The following is a 27,593-nucleotide window of genomic DNA, read 5'->3' on the forward strand; positions in this document are numbered from 1 at the left end:
ACTAGTCCAGCGTCAGTTAAATGCAATGCTTTTGAAAGAAAATGTTAAGCCTGGGTTTTGAAAAGACCAAAGCAGGAAGGAGCTTTTAAAAAGAGAAATCGGTGACAACTGTCCCTTCAGCCTCTACTGTATTTATTCTCTTGGGCAGATACCAGGCGAGTCTGAACAGCCAGGTTGTATCCTGAAAGGTTTGCCCTCTCGGTGATGGAACCTACCTGAATATTTTTTTCACAGTCTGTTTGCTGGTGAAGGGACAGCTCACTTTCCAGGACAAACTTCTTGCCACACTTATCACAGATCTGCATGCGCCTATGAGTAACGTTCATGTGCTTCTCCAGGTACCAGCGAGTATTAAACACCCTGGGGCACTTCTCACAGGTCAGAGTCTCTTTCTCCTCGCACTTAGCTTTCTGGACTGGGGCTTTGGGCTCCTTCGCGGCCCGCTTCTTCCGCTTAGGTGGCTCTACACTCTTCCTACGCCCTCTGGTAGTCCTGGGAGTCGGGGAAGCGGTAGCTGCGGCCACGGAGCCGGCCCTCCTGGTTCTCCTTTGTGTGACGCTGGCCTTCTCCACCGTCTTCTCCTTCTTCTTCTGCCTTCCGTTCTCTCCGTAGTCATTGCTGTCATCGGTGGCCTCCTCCTCGCTCTCTTCCTCTTCCTCCTCACTGCTTGTCTTCAGAACAGGAGTCTCTTTGGACTGAGAAGAGACACCCTTTTCCCCTTTAGACACATTTAATGTTTGATTATTAAGGTTTACCTCCACTATGATCTGCTCCCTTTTGTAAGAGACTTCCTCCTCCTCCTCCTCGTCTGTGTCATCAGAATTCTCCCGGTCTTCTTTGACAGCATGCACGTCAGACACTGCCCTTGTCTCCCTGAAATACGGCTGTTCCTCTGTTTCGTGGAGATGTGGTTTGCTCATCTTGGTGTCCACTAACACAGAATAAGGACTTCCTGTTTCCCTTTTGTACACTTTGGTGGACAGGTCAAGTTCTTGGTTGGCACCGTGATAAAAGGTAGATGGCGCTTGACCACGACGGCTCTCTTCTTGTGCCATTCCTGCTACACGCGCAGCACAGTTTTCAGCCAGCTCCTGACCAGAACTGGCTGTGTGGCTCATGGGTGCGTGGCCCGGTTTATTACGCAGTTCAGACTAGAGAGAGAGAGCTCTCAAACAGGGTAGCTGTTAAGCCTCCAATAATTTTCCATCCACAAAGAACCACTCAAATGGAAAAAGGGTATTCCTGGGACCTGTGTGCAATTCTTCCAGTGTTGCAGCACCAAAGCAGAAGTCGAAAGGTTTGGTATTATGGCAAGAGCAGAGCACTAGGGATTTTTCTTCTGCAGACAGCTGCAAGTGACTTGGCGCATCTTATCTACAAAGAAAAGCAAAGAGGAAAAAAGGTCAGATACCACTATTTCCTTCTTACAGCATGAGCTTACATCATACCACAAACACAGCTGAAAAGGATTAGACTCTTTATATATACAATTCTTTACCCTGCTTAAGTGGTTCCGCGTGGGCCATTATTTTACTGGGCTACTGGTTTACTAAATGTGACACGTATTTTGTCGGAGTGTAAAGTCCACGACAGCGGGAGGCATCATCTGTCCAGTACACGGAGATATTTTTAGAGCTTCGCACAGGGCCAGGTGCTTAGTAGGTGTTGGGTATACGTTGGACGACGAACTGGGTGTCTACGCTTGCATGGCGTTCATTATGCTAGGTGCCACGGCACATAACGGTACGGCAGAGTATACGGTCTCTGTCCACAGGGCGTTTAGTCTTGGTATATAATACGTGTCATACGCGAAACACACAAGAGCTTTATGCCGGCTGGCTTTCTTTACAGCCTCGGTCACCACCACCCACCACGGCGAGGGCTCAAAGGACAAAGCTGGCAGTGAGCTAGGAGGATAGAACGGCTAAGCGACGTAACTCCAGAAGAGACAGAAAACGTCCTCGGCCTTCAATACAGTATAATCTGGGCACAGACATTACTGGATTCAGGTTTGCTGGAGCAATTTCCAAGTTGCTACGTATTTTTAAGTCTCCTCTAGGTGAACGGACTAGATGCGCTCAAGAGCTGGGTAATTTTTCACGTGTCAGTTGCACGGAGGTCTAAATTCTAAGAAACAGTAACCATCAGGTTGATAGGGTTCCAAGAAAAATAAAACCGTCCATTAAAAAAAAAAAAAATGAGAAGGGCACATAATTTGCTTTGTGACATACCTCACATTGCTGTTTAGTCAACCACCTAATCTCTGAATCATGAATATTACTGCAAACACATACCCCGTCCAGTCGACACAAGGAAGGAAACTAGCCTTTGCTGAACGCCTCCTCTGTGAGCCGGCAGGTAAAGGTGCTCGGTATTATTTCTATTTGAAAGCCACCACAAGACTTTGGGGCTGGTTTTGAAACTCGTTTTCAATTTACAGATATATATTTTTAAATCAAATCACTAAAAAAGGACAAGCACGCACAGCTGCCCCAGTCAAATACACGGCAAGGTTTATAATGGAAAGAGCAGCCCTCTGCCTACTCTGTCCTATCTGAAACCCATCCCCCACAGACGAAACCATTCGACTACTTTATTAGCCCCTCCCCCCAGGATGTGCTTCCGTATTTGTAAATATGACTGGATTTCTATTTCTTGATTTTTTTCAGTTTGAGACATTACTATTTGCCTCTCACTATAGTTTTCTTACCTTATTGTTCCCAACCTTCCCTCCATCTTCCCAATAAGAGTTGGATCACAGCTTTTTGTTAAATCAGTATTTGTTCTTACGTTATTATAATATGTGGCTCATAACTACTACTGTCATTCCTCTGTGACTATCTTCCGTCTTCTTTGACCTTATGGATGTATTCTTTTAAAAAAAGTGATTTTACTTTCATTTCAGTGGAATTTCAGAAACGCCTGGCGATAAACACCACTATGTTTTACTTGACATCTGAACAGATATATTTGTACGTTTTTATAGTTATAAATGAGGAAGTTATGCCTGTGAGAGGCTAAGTAATCTGAGACCACATACCCATTACATTCGAGAAGCAGTGTTTGACCCAGGCCTGCCTGACCCCACGGCTCATGGACAAATGACGCTCCAAAATAATTTCAACTCAGTTGTCCCTATAAACCGCGTACCTTTTGCCCATTTCAAAATTTCATACCTCATAAGGTAAGCAGGAAGATCCCAGTAGCTTTTAATTCTACTTAGCTTTATTTTGCATGTGCCAAAACTTCTGACCCAGGGAAATAATGTAAACTACTACAAATCACGTTAAACTTACTCACGCTAATTATCTCAAATTTAGCAAGGGAGGAGAGACAGTAAAATTCAGTTAACCAGCAAACGCTAAGAATTAAACAAAAACCGGGAAGACAAAGAACAGTAATTGCGGGGAAATCCTCTGCGGTCATCGTTAAGGTGTTCTTTGCAAAGACCTGTGGGTCCTCAACCTTGGAGGCGTGTGGCCGGACCACGTGTTCTAACCCCACCCCTCCCCTGTCGGTGGGTGCGGTACCGTGACTACTTCCGGACCGCACATCGCGAGGACAGGTGACATGCAGGACAGGGCATTTTCTGACCAATGAGACATCCTCCCCGCCCCCCCCCCCCCCCACACACTCCTTTTCTCTCTGCCTCAGGGACCACCAACCTTCAAGATGACAACTGCCATCACTGGTATCAACCTGAGACCCCGAGTGACTAGAATGATCTACAGGATAGGCGCGGCGCAGGGGATTTTACTTTTATTTTTTATTTAATTTTACTCAGGGTGGGTTTTTAAGACCTCTGAGATCTTGTGTTGTTTAGTACTATTGCACGCATCATCTGGCCTGGCCTAGCTGGTACTGCCTTATCCACAAAAACGAACACATAGGGCAAAGGCTTAGGAGCGGGTGAAAGGGGACAAGGGAGGTTATGGGAGGCGACAAGGACAGCAACTCTTATTATGCAGTGGTGAAATTACTGGTGAGGCTTATCACCTATGTGTCTCCGAAGAGAGAGCACTCACCGCTCCACCAGGAGAATGGGACTGTCCAGAGAGAGTGCTGCTTACTATCGGCTGTCCGTGACAAATCATGACATGAAAAGGACGAACGCAGAAAAGCATTGATCGGTTTGCAGTCGGGATTAAAGGAGTCCAGAAAGTCAGCGGTTTGTAGGTTAGAAGAAGCAGATGCTTAATAAAAACAGGGAAAGTCTTCGAGCTACAGACGCTGATTAGAATTCAGTCCTGAGGCGGGATCAAGAACTACTTACTGATAAAACCTCCCACTGGATTAAGGCGGGGCCCAGCAAAAAAAAAAAAAAAAAGAGAGAGAGACTAATGAGGAAAGCAGTCTCTTAGCGTACGTAGCTACAAAGCCTAGTTCTCTAATGTGAATCAGTTGAAATGCTATTAGTAAATGGGGGAAATGATGTCAGTGTAACACCCAAGTTCTTCTGTTGGTTTCTATGAGATGTTCCCCTGCGAGTTCATGTTTCAAGCGATCAAGAGAAAGCTTTCTCACAATTAAAGAGAGAGCCTTAGCAACCTACGAAGACCTTAAGAAAAAAGCTGAGCATCCGACTTCCATGCCTTCCTTGAATGCTAGGAGCGGCTGGTTCAGCTGCTTCATGAACCACCACACTTTCCACTTTATGTCTCGTCAAGTTGAGGCATGTGTTCCCCTCCCGGGTTACAAAATTGTTTTGGATCGCCAAAGCCTACCCATCTCATACATCAAAATTTTAATTGTAATGAAACTGGTCTCTACCGTAAGCGAATGTCTTCAAGACCCCAGTCTCCGGGGAAGAAACCACTACCCAGGGGATTAAGTCTTGTAGAGGTTCGACTGACTGATGCTGGGTGCACATGCCTATGGCGATTTAGTATATTTACATTTAGAACATATCATTTAATATATTATAATACATTTACTTTAATTATTGTTTTTATTGGTACACCGGTTACAGTGTTTCACAGATTTTGAGTGGTCTGCCCCAAACTGATTTTTCCCATAAGCCTCATTCATTTTTTTTTATATATATTTAAAAAAATTTTTTTTTAATGTTTATTTATTTTTGAGACAGAGAGAGACAGAGAAGGCTCATTCATTTTAATGTATGATTCTGCAAAATCCAGGAAGACATAGGGGCGCCTGGGTGGCGCAGTCGGTTAAGCGTCCGACTTCAGCCAGGTCACGATCTCGCGGTCCGTGAGTTCGAGCCCCGCGTCGGGCTCTGGGCTGATGGCTCGGAGCCTGGAGCCTGTTTCCGATTCTGTGTCTCCCTCTCTCTCTGCCCCTCCCCCATTCATGCTCTGTCTCTCTCTGTCCCAAAAATAAATAAACGTTGAAAAAAAAAAAAAATCCAGGAAGACATATATGGCATTACAGCAGAAATACCTATCCTCAAAATTAAGTCCAGGAAGAAGTATGGGACCAATAAGACAGATCTCTGTAGCAAATTTAAGTAGGATTAGAAAAGAACTGTGGATGTGGCTAAGGCCCACAGGGCTGACTGGAAGTAAACTTTTTAAAAAAAGCCAATTAAGTTTTTAAGAGTTATATGGCCAAAAGAACCTCCAGACTGGATTAAAAGAGACCATGACTGTTCAAGACTTAAAATGCTCTCTGGGTCCTCAAGCGTCTATGGGAGGAGGCAGGCCAAGAAAGCTGATCATTCCCCTAAGGGGGCATCTTCTTCATGAGTCCATTCTACATACAATTAAGAAGATTACAGGAAAAGAAGGGGCGCCTGGGTGGCCCAGTCGATTAAGCATCCGACTTCAGCTCAGGTCATGATCTCAGGTTTGTGGGTTCGAGCCCTGCGTCAGGCTCTGTGCTAACAGCTCAGAGCCTGGAACCCGCTTTGGATTCTGTGTCTCCTTCTCCCTCTCTCTCAAAGATAAACAAAATGTAAAAAAATAAAATTAACAATTAAAAAAAAAGAGGATGAAGCGAGGGAGCAAGAAGAAAACAGACCTTCGAGTTACTCCTAAGGAGCCAATCAGAGTCTATTCAAGAACATTCTCCCACCCTGAGGAGGCCCTCTCAATGACTGCCCCGAGATTTTAGAATTTGCTATAGTGCACTGACTGCTACAGTTCTATTCTTGCCCCCTTTCAAATGGGAGCCCAGTAGATAGTCATGGCTGCACTTTGTATGTCGGGGCAGTGACCATCTGTCAGTTTCTTTCACACAAGTCTCTAGATCAAGAAAGGCAACATCTAGATCCAATGTAGAGACTACTGTGCGTCATCTCCTCACAAAGAGACCACCAATCGTCATACCCTTGAGTCACTCTGAGGTCCTGGACTTGAAGCTTGATGCCCTTGATGAGGGGGCCAAAGGCAAGCTCAGGACAAAGCACAAGCTAACACCCTGCAGCCCTCCCTCCCCAAGTGCTCCCCCCCCTTCTCCCCATGGGATACGTGTGACATTCCTCAGGCACTCCTGGCTGCCCCAGAACAAAGGAAAGGGAAAAACAAATGGTTAACTGATAGAGATCACAGTCATGCAGGACATGAGTCTCCGTCAGTTTACAAATGTCTCAGCAAATTACAAGGAAAAGGCAATCTTATCAATAGCCTAGCCTCCAGAAACGCACAGGCTCAATCTCCTGGAGCCCTAAAGTGTGGCACTCCCCTCCACAGTGATGCGGGGCACAAGGGCAAGAAGAAAATGTAGATAAAATTAAAATTCTTTACAACCTGCAGCCCATTGACAAATACTTGAGGCAAATACAGAGAATAATAGTCCTCTAGGAACCCCCTACTGTCTTAATGTTAGTGCTTTGCTGGAGGGAAAAAGAACTTTAGCTCAACAATAGCAAGGCCTCCAGTATCTTATGAGTCCTCTTTGGCCAATAAAAGTCCTTTTGGAAATGTCCGTTCTTCCTTAGCCACCCCCCCACCCCCAACTCCGTAGTATATAATCCACTCCTCACAACCCAGTGCAGCTCTTTCTGCCCGCGGGTCCTCTCCCCGCACTTTAACAAGTCAATCACCTTTTCTGCACCAAGAATTCTTTCTTGGCCATTGGCCCCGGACCTCCCCACCCCACCACTTCAAAACCGCATCACCATGACTGGCTAGACCTTGGGGTTCCCTACCTTGCAGAGGAAGTGAGTGTATTTGGCCAATGAGAGAAACCAGACAGTATCTGATGAGCAAAAGCATGGTGCTGTTTATGAAGTATTTGCAGCTGGCTCCCTGGCAGGGCTGAATTCCTGCCCCTACCATAGCCATGCGGGGACTACCTGACTAGTTGTGGGCATCGTGTGAAATAAGACCTGTGCGTCACTTCTGAGCTACTGTAGTTCATTGCCAAGAAGAGGCCCTCCAGACCGCTTTTCCCTCTCAGGCATGGTGACCAGACGGTTGCTCCATCAATCTGCATCCCTGAGTGATGTGAGAGGAGCTTCCCTGCTCATTTACCATGGCCACGCAGCGAGAGCGAAGTCCTTCACTGGTTTCAGCCAAGGGTGGGCAGTGATCTGTTATGGCAGCATAACCTAGCTAATGTGGTTCTTTATATGTACGCTTATACATATTACACGGATCAGCTATCTCGGTCCTCAGCTAGACAGCACAGACAGTAGAATTACTAAGTGAAAAGTTAAATCCGAAAGACAAAGGGCTTAATACACAGGGGAGTTCTTTACTTAGTAGGTTAGAAAATGAGACTATTCTTTCTTTAAAAAAAAAATTAGAGTTAGAGGGCTTTATTCTATTTTAAATGACACACGCATAAACGCCTTCCCACATGAACCTGAGAGGGGCATCTCACCACTATTACAATCAGGGACACTCACAGAAACATCAGCAAACCACACGGTCGCAACGGAAGATGCAGTCTAACTGTTCGCTTTGAAACACACACGGGCTCTCTGCCCGCATTTTACTTGCTTCATTTGATTTTGGCACCTTTACCCTTCACTCAATTTTGGTAATAATCTTCCTTTATTCTCTTTCCAGAAGACTTAAACTATCTCCTGAGAGCACAACTGAGTAACCTTTGCAAGACCGGAAGCACACGAGGGAAACGGAACATTCCATGTTTCGTTATCCAACTCCTACTGTGTATCCTCAGTTCTAACTTACTTATTACAAATCATCTTAGCTTCGTTTTTTAGAAGGGTCTCGAGGTGAATACACGGAGCTCTAAGAACCTGAAAGCAGACAGAAACGGCAACGAAGAAATAACTCTCATTGATATTTAAAGCCGTTTAAATTCATCTCTCCTTGGTGTTACAACAACACAAGTTCTTAGACATCGTTTTCTACTGCTTCTTAGATTCCAAATTAAAGCAGGTCATTCCTTCGTGTCCTGCCATAATTAACGTACACAACTTAGGAAAAAATGTGGTACGTATGCTAAGGGGTAAACAAACTGAGAAGCAAGCGGTCCTGGCACTCTATGAGCTTGACCAGCCACTGCGAAGAAAACACAATTTTAAAAGAAAAACTAGAGAACGCGATAGCATGTTATAAACAGCAAAGTACAACTTCCAGAATGCACGCTTCTCAGTGCCATGTTCCCCCCAAGTGGATTACAAAACAAACTTACGTAGTCTTTGAGAGTGTTTATTTACATTTAGTTTTAAAAGAAAAACCACTTTGTCCCCTGAAAAGTTTTAATAGTTAATTTTTGACAAACCCAACAGGTTTTTTTTTTTTCCTATTAAAATATGCAACTATACATCCTCCTCGTGTACTTGGGGCGAGTCGCTGCAAGTTGAAAGGGCAACTTTGTAAAGCGTATCACTCTGCCACCCGTCCTGACTCCTCTTGCGGAACCGCTTCCTCCAGCCTGTTTCCAAGGCCAAACTACCTGGTGCCCAACCGTGGTCCCGCTGGACGGAGGTTTCCAGAACCTACAGCGATTGAGGAGAAGGCCAAGACCACAACAACCAAGAAATGGATAGGAACAAGGAGGGAAAGAGAAATGTGTATTGGCAAAATCCTTCCAAATAAATAAATAAATAACGAAATAAATAAGGAGATAAATAAGGTCCACCAGGAAGAAGGGACAGGATGACAACTGGGTCTGTGACAATAACTGTCTGATACTTTATTCAAAGCTCTGTGGCTTTTGCAGAAGGCCATTCACTTCTTTCTTATTAGGAAAGTATGTTAGTGATGCATTTGCCAAGTAACAACTAATCTCAAAGTCTCTGGACAGTCAAGTAATTATTTAACAACTACTATATACACTGGAGTTTAAAAAAAAAAAAAGCAGAAATCTGAAAGTTTAGAAGAGAGAAAAATTTCTCCAAGTTGGAGAAATTGGAAAAGTCTGTGAAGGATAATATATTTCGGAAAAGTCTGAATGGCAGGTATATATATGCATATTCTATTATATATTACATATAACAAAACAAATACACAGTTAAGCAAGATAGAGTAAGTTTAAAAAAAAAAAGTTAAAAAGTTGAAGTAGAAAAAAATAAAAGTAGGAAAGATAATACCTGGAATTAGGATAAAATAAAAGCAAAAACCGCCTTATACTAATTATCAGTATTGACAAAAATAAAAATTTAAATATCTGAATTGCAATTCAAAATACTGTTTTACAAGAATGTGTTCCTTATGAAATAATTATTTAATCTCTCTACCTGGTAATTAAGTAGAGTTTAAAATTCATGTCCACACTAAAAGCTGATTTTTTTTTCTTACTATAGTAGGTTCTACTCGTCTGCAATGAAAGAAATCTCACCAAGTCCTTGTCTTTTTCTTTCTTTTTAATGTTTATTTACTTTTTGAAAGAGAGAAGGGGGGGTGGGCAGAGACAGAGAGGGAGAGAGGCAATCCCAAGCTGGCTCCACACTGTCAGCACAGAGCCTGACGTGAGGCTCGATCTCACAAACCGTGAGATCGTGACCTGAGCCGAGATCAAGAGTCAGACTCTTAACTGACTGAGCCAGCCAGGTGCTCCTGTCCTTGTTTTTTTCTTAAAAATAATCTCTAAGAGTAAGACAACTTTCAAGATACCTATGGTGGACACTCAAAGTCTGACTACTTCAGAACCTAAATTGCTAAGTAATTTTAACAAGCGCGGTAAGAGTCATTTAGACCTCTCTCATCTTGTTCTTTTATATAAAACAAGCTATACTATTATGGCAAAGAATGTGTGACCCAACAGGGTTAATGATGGGACCAATAACCACAGTTCATTTTTAACCCAAGTTTTGGTACTGTCTAAAACTTGATCAGTCTGTGTACCTCAGTCTGTCGACCTGTAAAGTGGGAACCAAGAACAAGCTGCAAACCTGGAAAGCTCGGTAAGGTCTACTCCCTGATTTACAAAATGCATACGGTAGTGGTGATAATTTGCATTTATACGATGTTTTACAATGTGCACATAGCATATTTATCATACATTTGTTACACATTTATTAAGTGCCTACTACGTGTTAGGCGCTGCAGGAGTTGGAGCCATCAAGGTGTGCAAAGGTCTAACCAGGGAGACGGACGTGAAAACCAGTCACCGCAGTACGGCGTGATAAGGACAATTGCAAAAGACAGCACAGCCCAGTGGTTAAGAGCACGAACTCCGAGGCATTAGAAATCTGGCTCTGACACATTCCAGAGCTAAGTGGCTTTGGTCAAATTACTTAACCTCTCTATGCCTCAGTTTTTGCATCTGCAGAATGAAGACAATTATTGTGTGTACCTCATGGTATGTTACTGGGATTAAATGAGTTAATAAAATATAAACGCTTACGAGAGGACTTAGCCACAGTAAGCCCTATTGTAAGTGTTTCCTGAATAAACACACTCACCTATACCTATAATGTACAGAGGCAGTGCAGGAAAAGGAGGTGACTGACTGGTGTAAAGGGGGGGGGGGTCACCTGTTAGGGGAAGTTTCAGAGATGAGATAAAGCTGGAGCTGGTTCTGAAGGACAAGCAGAAGTCAGAGAGATGGAGAAGGGAAGTAGGCAAAGTTACAGGCAAGAAACTCACATGAAAAAGACAGGAATGAAACCACATAGGGTTTTGTTTGTCTTAGTTAAGCAGCGTTGCCCTGCAGTGGCTTGGACTGCAAGTTCCTATTTCACAGCTGAGCCTCAGTTTGACAACTTTCCCATTATGGTTGCTGGATACGTGATGGAACAAGGGCTGGAATTCTGGTGTTCTAACTCCTAGTCCCATTCACCAACGGCCTCTCGTTGCGCTATGACAATTATTCCAAAAGATGTATTTAGGCCTTGAACAACAACAAAAAAGTCTCTAATGAGACAAAGTAAAAGAAATAAAATGTTGTTCAAGGGTCCAAGTTTGAACCTTCGCTAGTGAATGCCCACCTCCCTGCACGAGGCCCCGAGTGTTGGGTCACTTCCCAGGGACACATCTCAGGTCTCAGCACGCCTCGCCTGCACTGGGTGTTCCACAGGGACCAATCTGACAAGGTAAAAATTTAATGTGGTTCAGTTCGTTTTCTCGCAACAATACTGTTAAGTTTTCAGCAGATGAAACCTTAAGAAATCTGTAGACTTTAAACTTGGGTGTGTAAAGTGGGAGTTACAGATACAAAACTGACAGTAAAAAACGCTCTGAGTCACAAGATCAGTAGCACGTTGTAAATGTCCTTCATTTCCAAGGGTAGGCACAGAACAAACCTGGGACACACTAGAAAAGCTACCGATACAACATGTAAAATTCAGCTTTACAATAAGCAAAACCTCAAATGACATAGATTACTGGGCCATATTTTAGATCAATATTATAAAGTGTTCTCAGATGCCTGTATTTCATATAGGTGAAACATACAACTAATTAAAAATTTTTTTTACTGTTTATTTATTTTGAGAGAGAACACGTGAGAGCGAACAGAGAAAGGGCAGAGAGAGACATGGAGAGAGAGAGAGAGAGAGAGAGAGAGAGAGAGAGAGAGAGAGAGAGAGAGACAGCGAATCCCAAGCAGGCTCCCCACTGTCAGAGCAGAGCCTGAGGTGGAGGTTTGAACTCACGAACCCGTGAGACTATGACCTGAGCTGAAACCAAGGGTCGGACGCTTAACTGCGCCGCCCAGGTGTCCCTACAAATTTTAATGTAATCTCACCTAATAAGATTTCATATGTCAATTCTTTTTTAAGCAGTCCATCTAATCCGTTGTCCGTAAGAAATGGAATTGAGAAATGCTTGTCACCTTTAGTTTTAGACAAAGCTTTTGCAAAAAATAAAACTTCACTGAAGTTTTTTACACCTACATTTAAATGAGACTGCCACTGTGTTTCCTCAATAACACACAAGAGAAGCTAGGAAAAAGAGGACAAAGAGGAAGTACTCCTCCTAAGGGACTCCCTAATTACCTTCGAAACATCCACAGTCTCCACATTTCCATTCAAGACAATAAAAACTAACGTGCATTACTCATCACAGTGGCTTAGGCAACCTTAACTTTTACCAATAACCCCTGAGGGCCAAAGGAGAAATCAAATACTAAGCAGGCTACGCTGCAGGGCCTGGATGATCACAGTTATATTCAAAACATCTCGGGGCGCCTGGGTGGCGCAGTCGGTTAGGCGTCTGACTTCAGCCAGGTCACGATCTCGCGGTCCGTGAGTTCGAGCCCCGCGTCGGGCTCTGGGCTGATGCTCAGAGCCTGGAGCCTGTTTCTGATTCTGTGTCTCCCTCTCTCTCTGCCCCTCCCCCGTTCATGCTCTGTCTCTCTCTGTCCCAAAAATAAATAAACGTTGAAAAAAAAAATTAAAAAAAAAAAAAAAAAAACATCTTTCCATTATTCAACTCCCAAACATCATCTACAGACAGGAGAATATAATTTAAACAAAAGAGCTCTGTTTAAAAAAAATTTTTTAAGTTTATTTATTTTTGAAGGAGAGAGAGACAGAGTGTGAGTGGGGGGTGGGGGGGGGGCAGAGAGAGGGAGAGACAGAATCTGAAACAGGCTCCAGGCTCTGAGCTGTCAGCACAGAGCCCGACGCAGGACTCAAACCCACAAACCACGAGATCATGACCTGAGCTGAAGTCGGACGCTTAACCGACTGAGCCACCCAGGTGCCCCACGAAGGAGCTCTTTCAAAAAGAAGAGTAACGGGTTTTGTATTCCTGCTATCTCTTCCGTTAAAACCCGACAAAGTCCCGGCTGCAGGAATACTCAAGTAAAACTCTGTGCCCTTAAAAACAACCAAGAACGTACCCACGAGATACAGAATCTTGGAAAGTCTCAGGCTAGCCTTGACCCAAATTGCTTTATGGAATGAAGCTACTTAATGCACTGGTCCATTTTCAAAATGGCTGTGTGAGGACCTGATCATTTTTTTAAAAGTTTATTTCTCTCATTTTTGAGGGGGTGGTGCAGAGAGAGAGGGGGAGAGAATCCTAGGCGGGTTCTGTGCTGTCATCCGAGAGCCCTACACGGGGTTCAATCTCATGAACTGTGAGATGATTACCTGAGCCAAAATCAACAGTTGGACGCTTAACTGACTGAATCACGCAGTTGCCCCGGTACACGGATCAATATAAAGTTCAGAGACTTAAAAGGTCTTATAAATCTTTCTTGTTCTCACTGTGGCCGCCTGTAATGTAAGCCATTATGAGAGGCCTACACGTATGTCAACTGACTAGACCATTGTGAACTTGAGTGAAACACTCACTCAGAAAATGAAAATGATGGAGAAAGGCCCTCATTACATTCCTATATTTCACAGAAATAAAAATCGCAGATATTCCAGACGTGTAAACAAGGAAATGCTGGAATTTACCAAAAGACAAATGACTCTTACTGTTTTCTCATTAACTGTTCGCACTTCAAAAAGTTAACACTTGGAAAAAAAGCTGAACCGAAATAGTCTTAAACCAACAGGTATAAACAGTCTCACACAAAGATATCTGACGACAGATGGGAAGGTTTAACCCAACCCTAACATACCCAAAACACGGCCAATGGGAAGAGACAGCTGCTCTCTACTGCCTGCTTTTTCCCTCCCATAAGGTCTGTATGTTCCTCTAGTTGGCACAGCAATTTTTACACTTCTGAGAATCTTTGGAAAATTAAAGATCTTCTCCCCGAGAAAAATGAACACACAAAATTTCACATGCCATTTCAAGGAGTTTGCCCGTTTCCAGAAACCCGTCCATGGAACCCTCAGAGGTCCAAAACCCCCAAGCAAAGACCTCGTATCATAAGCAGATTTTACTTTTCCTGATTTTGTAACATATGTGTACTGAGGTTCATAAATTAATGTTTTCTCCTCTTCCTACCCTTTCTCTCAATCTCTACAGTGTATCCACGATCAGAAGTGAATTAACAGCTGAACGAAAGAACACTGATGAGTGACATCATTAAGTATAGAATAAAAGATCTTGTATGAACACCGATATACTACCTAACCAGGTATGTGACTTTGGGCGAGGCAACTGATGTCACTCAATCTCACCGCATCCCCCCGTAAGACTAGAATAAGAGCGCCCACACCTACATAATCTGGTAACACAGGCAAAGTTCCCAGTACATGGGGGGCTTTCAGTGCTGGCTCCTTTCTCCTTCTCAGTTGAGAAACTCTTTCTCAAAGAAGTTATAAACTATAGGTGACAGAGTAGAGATTTATGTAATTTTAGAGTTTGTTGCACACATTTTTCCATAGTGAACATGAGGTAATGAAGATGAAAAAAAATGCAAAAGATAGGGAAGGGAAAGTAAGGTTCAAAAATGAAACGGGCTAATTATCAACAATAACCAAACTATGGATAGAGTTCAAATGTCCATCGACTGATGAATGGATAAAGAATGTGGTATATATATATGATATATACATATATTATACACACACACACACACACACACACTCACATAGACCCCCCCACACACACACAATGGAATATTAGCTATCAAGAAAAATGAAACCTTACCATTTGCAATGATGTGGATGGAGCTAGAATGTATTATGGTAAGTGAAATAAGTCAATCAGAAAGAAAAATACTATAGGATTTCACTCATACGTGGAATTTAAGAAACAAAACAAATGAACATATGGAAAGGGGTGGGGAGAGAAGGGAAACAAACCACAAGAGACTCTTAATGACAGAGAACAAACTAGGGGTTGATGGAGGGAGGTGGGCGGGGGATGGGCTAGATGGGTGATGCACCTGTTGTGATGAGCCCTGAGTTTTGAATGTAAGTGATGAACCCCTGAATTCTACTCCTGAAACCAATATTGCACTGTATGTTAACTGACTAAAATGTTATAAATAAATAAACTAAACAAAAAACAAAAAACGAAATGGGCTAAGCAGACCCATGAAAGAAAAGATACTCATCATCAGGAAAAGGCAAATCAAAACTACGATGAGCTCCCATCTCACACCTGTCAAAAGGACTAAAGTCAAAAACTATGATGTTTTTGTGTTAAATATAGTAACAGAATACAACATAATATTTATGTGTAGCACTGTATAAATTTTGAAAATGCAAAAAATTTACAAAGTGGCAAATTTAGAATAAAATCTGTAATCCTAAAAAACAAGCAAAAAGCAAACAAAAACAAACAAACAAACAAAACTAAAAAAAAAACCAAAAAACCAAACCAAAACCCACCAGCAGCCACAAGGGTTGGTGAGGGTGTGGAGTGAAAAGAACCCTCATGTGCTGTTGACGGGAATACAAACTGCAGCAGCCACTTTGGAAAACAGTTTGACAGTTCCTCAAAAAGTTGAACACAAGAGTTACCGTATGACCCGGCAATTTCACTCTTAGGTGTATGCTCGAGAGAACTGAAAATGAATGTTCATATAAAAACCTGCACATAAATGTTCACAGCATTACTCACAGTAGCCCCAAAGCGCAAACCATCCACAGATATGTGACCTGATGAATGCATGAAGAAAATGCACATCCGCACGGTGGAATATTATCAAAGCAAGGAATGGAATAGAGACACAGTGGAACATGGATGAATCCTGAAAATGTTATGCTAAGCGAAAGAAGCCACACACAAAAGGGAATCACCATAGGATTCCGTTTACATGAAGTGGTCAGAATAAGCAAATCCAGGGAGACCGAAAGTAAATCAGCGACCGACAGGAGCTTGGGGTAGGGAGGAGCAGGGAGGACTGCTCATGGGTTCCAGGTTTCTTTTCGGGTGACGCAAATGTTCTGGAGTCCGATACTAGTGACGGCTGCACAACCTTGTGAATATACCGGAAACCACTGAGACCGTACATGTTTACACGGCGAGTTATATATGGTAGACGAACGATTATCTCCATAAAAATAAATAAAATGAAATAGGCTACCTGGACACGAATAGTCCAAAGGTGGTCTGAGAAAATAACATTACCTGAAAATTATGACAGCTTACATAAAAAGGACACTGCTGGATGAGTGGCTGGGCCATAAGCTAAGAGCTGGGCTCGGACAGCAGAGTGCAGTGAGACCGGGGAAATTAAGGCAGGGCTCTGCCGGGCTCGTCCGTACCGCTGGGCAGGCTACTCTGCCTTTCCAGCCCTCAGTTTCCTCAACCATGAAAATAAGGGATTCCCTTCCAACACTCACACTCACTCACACTGTGTTGATCATGTGTTTCCATTCTTTTGCCTAATTCCTCTGGTCGCCCACTGCCACGTCATTCCCAACCGTCTGAACATGAAGGGCTGTCGTACGCTCCTCTCTCCACCCCCAGTTCCCCAGCCACGTTCCCACAGAGCACTGCTTTTTAAATCCTGTGTCTCAGAGTCTGCATTTAGATCGTACTTTTTAAAAAATGTCTCAACAACCAAATATAAAAAAAGAGCCTATCATAATTTCTCGGTCGGACTGTCCAGCTTTACCGTAATTTCCATTTGAGTTTTGAACGTTAAAATTGGCTTATGAATCTCAGGCTGGGGACACCTGTTAAGGGAATATATTATCTACGGTCTTGAAATAAGTATGATACTAAATGAGATCAAGCCCACAAGCTGGCCTATGGTATAGGTTAGGTTTTTCCAAAACTGGGTCCACCACGCTTTCTCAGTGTGGAGACAGCCACGACCACACTTACCACCTTTCCTTGGATTATTGTATTCAGTCCTCTGCCTTGGTAAGAAAGCATTTAAGGCAGTATGCCAAACAGGTTGTGGAAGAAGTCCAGGAAGCCTCAGATACCTCAGAAATCCAGGAGCCTTTTTCCTTTATGTTAATGGTCCCTTTTGTTGGTGTTTGTTTTTCATTTTTCTTTTTTTTTTTTTTCAACGTTTATTTATTTTTGGGACAGAGAGAGACAGAGCATGAACGGGGGAGGGGCAGAGAGAGAGGGAGACACAGAATCGGAAACAGGCTCCAGGCTCTGAGCCGTCAGCCCAGAGCCCGACGCGGGGCTCGAACTCACGGACCGCGAGATCGTGACCTGGCTGAAGTCGGACGCTTCACCGACTGCGCCACCCAGGCGCCCCTGGTGTTTGTTTCTCAACGTAAGTTGTAGGCCGTAGGCCGAGTGAAACAAAACCGGGTAACAATGCCACGACTATGTCAAAATTAAAGGCAAAAGGGCCCAACCACTCCAGAGGTAAAGGACAGTGCAACTTGACTCGGTAGAGGTGTTTCTACATTGGAGGCTGGCACACTGACCCAAGAAATCTTCCCTCCCTCTGGGGAAGCACGGCTGAACACAGAGAAGTGGATTACTAGGGTTCGATTCGGGTTTTTACCCTCGCCACACTGAGTTACGGTTTTGAATCTTCACAAGACAGTATACCCAGGATATCACAGGCTTGGAAGAGATGGGACTCTGTTTACTACAACTGTTACTCAAACACAGGTTTATTTATAGGTGCCCAGATCTCCTTTTTTCCTCCAAAGAGGGAAATAGCTTTTTGATTTTTTTTTCTGATTAAAAAGGTGACGTTTATAGTTCAAAAGGGTTTATACACTAAGCATTTTCTGTGCAATTCTCACTCTACTCTGTTTACAAGCTGTGACTATCATCTACATGCAAAGCGCCAAGAGCCTAATATAAGGTGAAGATATGTTTTTTCTCATTCCTTCAAATAATTACTGTGTTGGCCCTAACCATCACAAGCTTAAAATTTGTTTGAGGAGCAAGAACTATACACAAAAAATAAGTCACAACTGCCAAATAAAACAAATGGTATTTTCTTTTTTTTTAGTTTATTTACTTTGAGAGAGAGAGAGAGAGAGAACATGAGCATGGGGCGGGGGGGGGGGGGGCAGGGAGAGAGGGAGAGAAAGAGAATCCCAAGCAGGCTCCGAGCCGTCAGCACAGAGCCCAAGGTGGAGCTCGAACCCACAAACTGTGAGATCATGCCCTGAACCAAAATCAAGAGTCAGATGCTTAACTGACTGAGCCACCCAGGTGTCCCAATGGTATTTCTTTTAGAGGTGCCATAAAATTATTTAAAAGGGCAAGGAAGATGTAGAATGCACGGGCTATGGAGGGCCCTGTGCAGAGCATGAGATCTGAGCTAGGTCCTGACAAATGGGAGGAACGTGAAAAGGCAGAGAGGAAATGAAAAGACAGGTGGAGGAGAGGGCTATGCAAGTAAAGCTGCCATCAGGAATAAGAATAGTATATTCCAGGGGCGATGAAGACACAGACCTGGCCAAAGGAGTCTTGCTGGGAATCAAGAGGCAATCGGGTTAATAAATACAGAGCAGGGACAGAACACGGAGGGTTCTGATTGCAGAGCTGGGAAATACATGCATGACCAAAGGTGGCAGAGAGGGCTGAAAAGGGAGAAATCAACAGAATATGCTTATCAGGCGTGATGCATAAAGAAAGAACATGATCAAAGATGATTCAGACAGTGTGAATGAATGTCCATCCTTTACAGCTAACAGGAAAACACAGGTGGGAGAGGCAAAATAAAAAATATAAGATCATCAGCCTCAAATTCAGAGAGGGCATCTCTTTCACACAGTAACGAGAGAAGTTGTTCATGGACTATCGCTAAGATTCTCTTACAATGACAACCACTGCCATAAAATTACGTCCAAACTTCCCTCCAGATCAGACCCCTCACCTTACTGCGCGACTCTCACTTCCCTCCACATCCCTCCACAAACCTATGCATCAGCTTCAGGGTCCAACGTTCCCTGAGCATCGCAGAATTTCTCCAGGCCAGGCATCAGTGTATCCTGCCGCCTCAGCCAAGAGCGCCTTATCTCCCTCCCTAACAACTGAATCTTGCTAATTTTTTAGCATTCGGTTCAAACACCACTTACTCTTCCTGAAATTCCCCAGCCCCATCACTTCCCCTGCATCTATACTCTACCACTACTACTTCTAACATACCTATTCATTCTATTTTGTCCAAAAATTGCTTATCTGTCCACATTCCCATTGCCAGTGGCTGGTTTAGGGGCGGGCCCATGGCCAAGTTTTGTTAGTGAGATGTGAGTGAAGGCCAGCTGGGCGGCTTCTGAGAAAGACTGCCAAACTCTTAAAAGGTGAAAGAAAGTATTAACCACCCCTTGCTCGATGTTCTCTTGTCTGGATATGATGCCTGGAGCGGAGGTGCCCATCTTGCACCCACGGTGGGAGATGGATAAGGGACAAAGACATTTTTTCCGAGATGGCAGAGCAGAAAGACGGAAAGAATGTGGGTCCTTGATGATGTCTCTGAACCACAGTCCTAAACCGATCCGAGGCTGAGGCATCTTGTTACTTGTAATGATGCATTTTCCCTATTTTCAAATCACTTTGAATTAGATTTTCTATCAGTTGAAACCCAAAGCATCCTACTTGACACAGTCATGTTTAAGATGCAAACGAGACAACTAAGGACACAAGTCAAGTGGCCAGCTGGCCAAAAGAGTGTGGGGATGGGAGGCGGTGTGTGTGTGTGTGTGTGTGTGTGTGTGTGTGTGTGTGTCAGGCCTGGGGCTGAATATTTGGGAGACATCAGCACACAGAAAGAATTTAAATTTGGGGGCTGGGAAGACGGGATAAACAGAGAAAAGAAAACACCGGGGTACCTCAGGGCAGAGGAGAAAGAGCCAACCAAGAGGAGAGGAAAAACTCAAGGCGGAGGTGAAAGGAAACACTAAAAAGTGCAGAGCACCGAAGCCACGAGATAAACACATTTTCCTCAAGAAAGGACTGGTCAGCTGTATCAAATGCTGCTAAAATACGGAGTAAGAGAGAAAACTGACCACCGACTTTAGGGGCTGAAGTCATTCCCTAAGCTGAAGGGCCCCCTGTCCTTCCGCGAGCCTCCCCCCTCCTCCCTGGACAAACAGCAGTGTTGAGTTAATGAGTACACGGGCTCAGGGCTGAGGCTTGGGCTGGGTTCTGGAGCTCTCACCCCCTGCCGTGGGGCCTCCTCAACCAGCTGGCTAAGGTGTGATGCGGAGGGCATGGGGGCTGAGGAACGGAAGCTGGGGGTGGGAGTCGGCCCGGGGAGAAGGTCTGATTTGGGTTTTTAAGGGTGGGGGAGACCCGACTGTGTCCGAACGCCAGTGGGAAGCAGCACCTCTCACCGCAAAGGATCCATTACAAGAAACCATCTTGCAATTCATTACAGTGGGAGGTTAGTTCGTTAAGCTTTCAAAAATTAGATACAGGAGAAAAATATGATAAAGCCTCAAGCGCTGAGCTCCACCTCCCTTCAGAACGTGCCAACCAAAAGAAAGAAGACGGCGCCTTATAAAAAGCAGTAAGAGTAAACAGCAAATGAAAAGTGCTCAGTTCTCTTGGTTTACGCCATAAAGATGGTTCGCACACTGAAACCCAAACTCAAAATACGAAACCATGAAAGTCCAGACAGCTAAAAGCTAAGGACACCTAGAACAGAGCTACCAGAACCCGTTTGGAATACCCACCTAAAACACTGTCCGTCTGCCATCCTTTCTCAAATCCTAAGTATTTTTTTTTTCTTTTGGTCTTTCTGAAGAAATACGTCGTCTCGAGATAAGCTTTCTATAAGCTTGTGTACAACAACCACATAAGAAAATATTAAAACATTTTTATGTTCACTTCAGGAGATTCGAAAATTTAAAACCACTCCAAGTTAAAATAGGACCACTTCAAAGACGACGGGATAATCTCAAAGTTAAGACCAAAACAGCTTTTGATACAAACCACGGCATGTTACAGAAACAGTAACCTAGTTTCATTTTGAGTATAGTGTTTGCTGCCCTCAAGGGACCTGCAACTTTCGAGCAAGATTTTTTCATTAAATGCCAGATAAAAGGTAAAGTGTAGGGGGAATTTTTTCAACACATCTTCATGCTTCAACACATCTCAACTCTTCAGGTTAAGGAAAGAAAGACCCAATCGTTATGCGCGCGCGCGCACACACACGCGCACACACACAAAATTGACAAACCTCTGTTAGTTACTGGTGACATAACACTAAGATTTTAACTCTAGGCTAAGCTATAGAACAGCTAGTAATTTAACAATCTACTTGGAGGGGGGGGGGGAAGCCCTCAGCACCACACAAAATTGCTCTCAGCTCTTTGCTCCCTGGCCCAACAACTGGTCAGTAACAACCTGAGCAGGGAAAGCTGATGGGAGATGTTCAAATACAAAAGTTATTTTTCCACATGGAAGTCTTAATTACCTTTTCCCCAGAATAGGATTCTCCACATTGAACTGGTAATGACTATACATGTTTCAGGAGGACAAAAATCCCAAATGTCCAAGTTTCTGAATGAACAGCCTATTTTAAGACGCGATTTGCTCTCGAGCTCCAGAGAAGTTACTTTTAAGGTATAAAATAAATTAATTAGTAACAATACACACTTTCGAGATTTATATTTTAACTGCACTGGAATGTCTTAAAAACATGAGCCTATGAGCAAAGGCCCCGAGCTCAAGAGGAAGTGAACAGACTCCTGGCTTTGCAGACAAATGAGTAGGTGGAGGGAACATTCAAGTGATTTTTTTTTTTTTATACAATGTTTCTTAACCTAAAGAAAACCGCAGCTCTTCACAACACGTGTACTATAAATAGATGTTAATAAAAAACTGAATAAATCTGTATTTGCTTGCTTCTTTGGTTTTTTTAAATAACTTTTGTCTTGAGTGGTCAAGATAACCAAGCCAACGTGACCGAGCAGGGTGCCCAGTCAGAGGCCTGAGGACACAGGACTGCAAGTAATTCCCCTTCATCTGTTTATGGTGAAGGAAAAGATCTTAGTTAGTAATGTGGACTCTGACTGCACATAGACTTCCTTTACCACCATCAAAGAATTTTCACAGAAGTTCACATCAATGCAAATTTTCTGGCACTGCTTTTGGCAATATCTTTAAGACATGTGGCTAGAGAGACCCAAGATAGTTCTGATCACAGAAACGTTGTTCAAGTAATCACTCCCTCCTTCCTCAGCTCCTCCCCACTAAAAACCACATTTATCTAAGCCTCGACAAAGTTCCTGTCAGATAAGTACTCGTCTCTTATAAATGGAAAGAACTAAGGCCCAGTGGCTAAAAGGTGAGTCCGAGGGATTCTGAAATAGCAAGAACTAGTTGAATATATAACTGCTAGGCTCTCTTCTCCCTTGAAAATCCAACCAGAAGCCAGATGACTTTTTTTTTTGAAGTAGAGGCGAGGGGTGGTGGTAAGGAGATTATCTAGATTTTCTGATGTTTTTATAATGAACATGGATTAATTCTATAATAAACAAAACAACTAATTCCAAACTTAAAAAAATAAATGAATTTGGGGCTCCTGGGGGGCCCAGTCTGTTGAGCGTCCATCCGGCTTCGGCTCAGGTCATGAGTTCACAGTTTGTGAGTTCGAGCTCCAAGTCCGGCTCTGTGCAGACTGCTTGGAGCCTGGAGCCTGCTTCAGATTCTGTGTCTCCCCCGCTCTCGCTCTCTCTCAAAAATAAACAAACATTAAAAAAAAAATTTAACAAAGAAATGAATGAATTCACCACACCCATTCAGATTCAACGTGTCGGATCATTCAGATGCAAGTGTTAATGAGAGAAAGTTGGGGAAAAGGCGCAATCATAATTTAACTAAGCATAGCAAACACTTAAAATCTACACCAACCCTCCAAATATGAGCAGGCTTTTACTAACAGTCGACAAATACTTACTGAGCACCAACTAGGTGTCAGGTGCCACAAACATAACTGTGAACATAACAGGTATGCTCCCTGATCTCAGGAGGCTTACGGATACTGTCAATTTGTTTATATTCTACTTCGCTGGGCAAAGCCCTGGTTTACTTGTTTCTCTCAAAGTAATTGTTAATAATGCCCCTCTCACACATCTCCCAGGCTGGCCAATAAATTATATGGTTGCCTATTTATGCAAAAACAAAACGATTCTTCCTACAGGGCAACAGGTCTGTAAAATGTAGATCATTTCAAGGTTTTAGCTTTCTTTTTAAATTCATTTCATTCCTTTTTAGTTCGCATTTTCTTAAATGGTAAAGTGTAACTTGTTTTAGACATTCATCTCACTTTGCTGTATGATTTCACCTGGTATACAATGAAATCCACAACTTGCTTTAATCAAGTAAGAAGAAATCAAAATCTGATTTTATCACCTCAAAAAATGTATACAAGTAAGTAAAATGAAAAAAAAAAAAACTTTAAAGACTATAAACCCCTTGAGGGCAGGCAGTTCTTCTCGAAACACTACTTCAACATTCTAACCTGTGTTGAACTCAGTACTAAGAAGCCACTGTGGTTTTCAGGTATTTCCTACTAAAAGGAAAGAGGACAGGAAATGCATAAGTCTGGAACTTCTTGTCATAATGAAAAGCAAGGAAACTATCAAAGGCTACCAGGGCCGGGTCAAAAGACTCAGGAGCCAGCCTGATAAGCACCTAATGGACAAAGACAGAGGCAATTCAGTATCAACGAGGATTGACAACATTAGTGGACTGACACATCAAATATGCTTAAATCCATTTAAAGTCACATTTAGAGCTTGCTAAGAGAACCAACTCATTCTTTTGAAAACTGGTAGGTGAGGGGCGCCTGGGTGGCTCAGTCAGTTGGGCGTCCGACTTCGGCTAAGGTCATGATCTCGCGGTCCGTGAGTTTGAGCCCCGCGTTGGGCTCTGTGCTGACAGCTCAGAGCCTGGAGCCTGCTTCGGATTCTGATTCTGTGTCTCCCTCTCTCTCTGCCCCTCCCCTGCTCACACTCCTTCTCTCTCTCCTTCAAAAGTAAATAAACAGGAAAAAATTTCTTAATAAAAAAAGAAAAGGAAAAAGAAAGCTTGTAGATCTAAAAACAAATTTATAAAAGGTAAAAGGGACTGAGGAACATGTTAAATGACACATGGATGGAATCAGCAAAATCCAGACTATGAGAAACTACACAACAAATGATCTGGATCCTTCAACTAAAACTGCAAAGAAAAAAAAAGAAAAAGAAAGAAAAGAAAAAAAAAAAAAAAGGAAGGAAGGATCACACCTATAGATTAAAGAGACTTAACAGACATAATTAACTAATCACTCTTCTTTGGACCTTAATTCAACATTCTAGCCTAAGTCTGTTGAAAAAACAAATTGGAAACACAATTATGAGTTAACTGAAAAATATAAACGCTGATTGAATAATGATGTTCAGGAAGTTTTTAAATGTAATAATGGTATTGCAGTTGTCTTTTTCAGAAAGAATTCTTAGATTTATAAATAATAAGATATGATGTCTAGAATTTTTTTAAAGTAATCTCCGTACCCAACATGGGGCTCGAACTCACAAACTAGAGATCAAGAGTTAGATGCTCTGCCAACTGAGTCAGCCAGATGCCCCTAGAGTTGCTTCAAAGGAACTGGAAAAGGGAGTATAGTGAGGGCAAATATATATATGTATGAAACAAAATTGGCCATGTAGAGATAACTGTTGAAGCTGGGAGATGGACATATTAGATTTATCACATTCCTCTCTTTTTTCTTTTTTATATTTGAGAGTTTCTTTTTTTAATTTTTATTTATTTTTGAGAGACAGAAAGAGAGAGAGAGAGCGAGAGAGCAGGGGAGGGAGACACAGAATCCAAAGCAGACTCCAGGCTCTGAGCTGTCAGCACAGAGCCCGACGCGGGGCTCGAACCCACGAACTGTGAGATCATGACCTGAGCCGAAGTCGGACGCTCAACCGACCGAACCACTCAGGTGTCCCTATATGGGAGAATTTCCGTAACATAAAAAGGCTTTATTCAAAAGCAGCCTCACCTCCTTTTAAAGACCAAAAGCCAGGATCATAACTTAGAAACATACAGAACCCTAATCTGACAACGTAGAAAAAAATGTAACAACAACTACAGTTAAATCTAAATTGACATTCTGATCCACGGAATTAAAGAGAAAGTAAAACATTGTGTGAAAATTCCTTCACATTAGGACCACTGCTTCATTTTCTCTTTATCCAGCTCAAAACTCGTTCTCTCTAAAAACTATAATGTGGGCAACACGGTGTATTTCTGCCTTAATAAGACTATAATCCCGAATACGTTCACACACGGTGATCAACTATAAAGGCAAAATTAAACGCGACAGGAGTACAACTGCCTGGGAAGGTCACCGCTCGGTCAAGACTGGAATCCACCCTTCGAGGCGGTAGCCGCTGCCGGGTTTTGCTTTTTACGTTTTCAAGGACAGAACGGTAACACCACAACCTTCTCTTGCCTTTACGTGGAACTATGTACCTCTGGCTGCAGGTAAGGTGTCAGGCCTACACTGCTCAAGGACACAGCCGAGGTTTCCGTAGGGACTGGCGTTCAAACGGCCTCCTGCGTATTCTCTGGCTGATACACGACATAGCAGGGTCAGGCACTTGGCATACATGGGTCCAACGGAAAGACCGTTGCGTAAAACTTGCTGTCCTGTGAGGGGACCAGGATTCTCTTCTTGTTCAGTCAGCGTGGCGGTGGCGGTGGCGGGGTTACCGGGCGCACAACGGTCCGAAGCATTTCACCGCACAAAAGCCGGTCGGGAGAGAACCGCGGCTCTCAACCGTTACATAAAAACCTACCTCCTTCCATTCCTGCTGTGCTCCCTCCGTCCTAGGTCAGCAAATACCACGTGTCCTCAAGTCTACGCGGCACGTTTGTTTTCCGTTTCGAAAAGCACAACGCGGGGCGCCTGGGTGGCGCAGTCGGTGAAGCGTCCGACTTCAGCCAGGTCACGATCTCGCGGTCCGGGAGTTCGAGCCCCGCGTCGGGCTCTGTGCTGATGGCTCGGAGCCTGGAGCCTGTTTCTGATTCTGTGTCTCCCTCTCTCTCTGCCCCTCCCCCGTTCATGCTCTGTCTCTCTCTGTCCCAAAAATAAATAAACGTTGAAAAAAAAATTAAAAAAAAAAAAAAAAAGAAAAGCACAACGCTATGTGTCTGACCCCAATTCCAGGACGCTATCGCCTTTCGGTTTTTATTTTACGGTCAAGTCTGCCGAAGGTCCCAGTGAATCAGCTGCAGCCTCTGACCGAGGCTCCAGACCTCGTGTTCCTTTTTGGCTCTTCCCTCCGCCTCACTCCTCTCTCTCATGAGCCGGCAAGTGCTCGTTTAACCAAGTGCCCTGTCCTCTCTGTTCCGACGGCTAACACGACCTCCCGGTTCAGGCCCTCATCACCTCGTACACAGGTTGTAACGGTCTGTCTGACTCCCTCTTTCAAACCACATTACACACAGATCTTCTAAACCCCAGTTTCCTAAAGAATGTGGATCATGTAACTCCCCAGCTGCAAAATCTTTATTGGTTTCTAAAGCCTTGGAATAAGCTACCACTCCTCAGCAGAGCATTCCAAAAGTTTTGAGCCAAACTGACGCTTTCAGTTTTAGCTCCCAAGGGCCTCCTCGCCCGTCTAACATGCTTGTGCCCTCTCTCAAACACACCTTGACTGTTTCTACCTCGAAATCTTTGACTATGCCATTTTGTCCATCTGCCTAAAATACGGCTGCTCCCCCATCATTCAATTATAAAATCCTAGCCATCTCTTAAGACCTAGCTCAAATGCACCTTCTTCTTGAAGCTTTTCTGGATCACATTTTTGTTTCCTAGAATGCTTAAGAGGATTTTTTTTTTCATTAAAAAAAAAAATGTGGCGTGTCGATGGAGAGAACACTCGAGGAGTCCCACTTATTCTGGAAGAAAAGTGATTTTTTTTTTCAATGTTTATTTATTTTTGGGACAGAGAGAGACAGAGCATGAACGGGGGAGGGGCAGAGAGAGAGGGAGACACAGAATCGGAAACAGGCTCCAGGCTCCGAGCCATCAGCCCAGAGCCCGACGTGGGGCTCGAACTCACGGACCACGAGATCGTGACCTGGCTGAAGTCGGACGCTTCACCGACTGCGCCACCCAGGCGCCCCAAAAGTGATTTTTTTTTAAATCCACATCTATTTTGGGGTGCCTGGGTGGCTCAGTCGGTTAAGCGACCGACTGCGGCTCAGGTCATGATCTCGTGGTTTGTGAGTTCAAGCCCCACGTCGGGCTCTGCGCTGACAGCTCAGAGCCTGGAGCTCACTTCAGATTCTGTCTCCCCCTCTCTCTGCCCCTCTCCTGCTCACACTCTGTCTCTCTCTCTCAAAAATAAATAAATATTAAAAAAATAAATAAATCCACATCTATTTTAATGTTCCCAATTCCTTCCTCCTCTTCCATAAACCAAACAGTTTCCAGGAGTGATTCAAATTAATATGAGTTTAGATGCCATGGTTTGCCTCGGGAAG

At 43.5% G+C, this 27,593-nt stretch overlaps 1 protein-coding gene across 2 annotated transcripts in view; it reads right to left on the minus strand.

Annotated features, from left to right (window-relative positions):
• Window positions 1-27,593, minus strand: part of ZNF652 (zinc finger protein 652) — a 56,667-nt gene that overhangs the window by 15,752 nt on the left and 13,322 nt on the right. For both annotated transcript variants that reach the window (XM_047845671.1, XM_047845672.1), the window contains one exon: window positions 216-1,374. In XM_047845671.1, coding sequence (XP_047701627.1) covers window positions 216-1,118 — 903 coding nt within the window. In that variant the 5' untranslated portion in view covers window positions 1,119-1,374. The remainder of the gene's footprint in view (window positions 1-215; window positions 1,375-27,593) is intronic.

The sequence above is a fragment of the Prionailurus viverrinus genome, unplaced genomic scaffold (genome assembly GCF_022837055.1).
Source record: "Prionailurus viverrinus isolate Anna unplaced genomic scaffold, UM_Priviv_1.0 scaffold_35, whole genome shotgun sequence".
Classification (NCBI taxonomy): domain Eukaryota; kingdom Metazoa; phylum Chordata; class Mammalia; order Carnivora; family Felidae; genus Prionailurus; species Prionailurus viverrinus.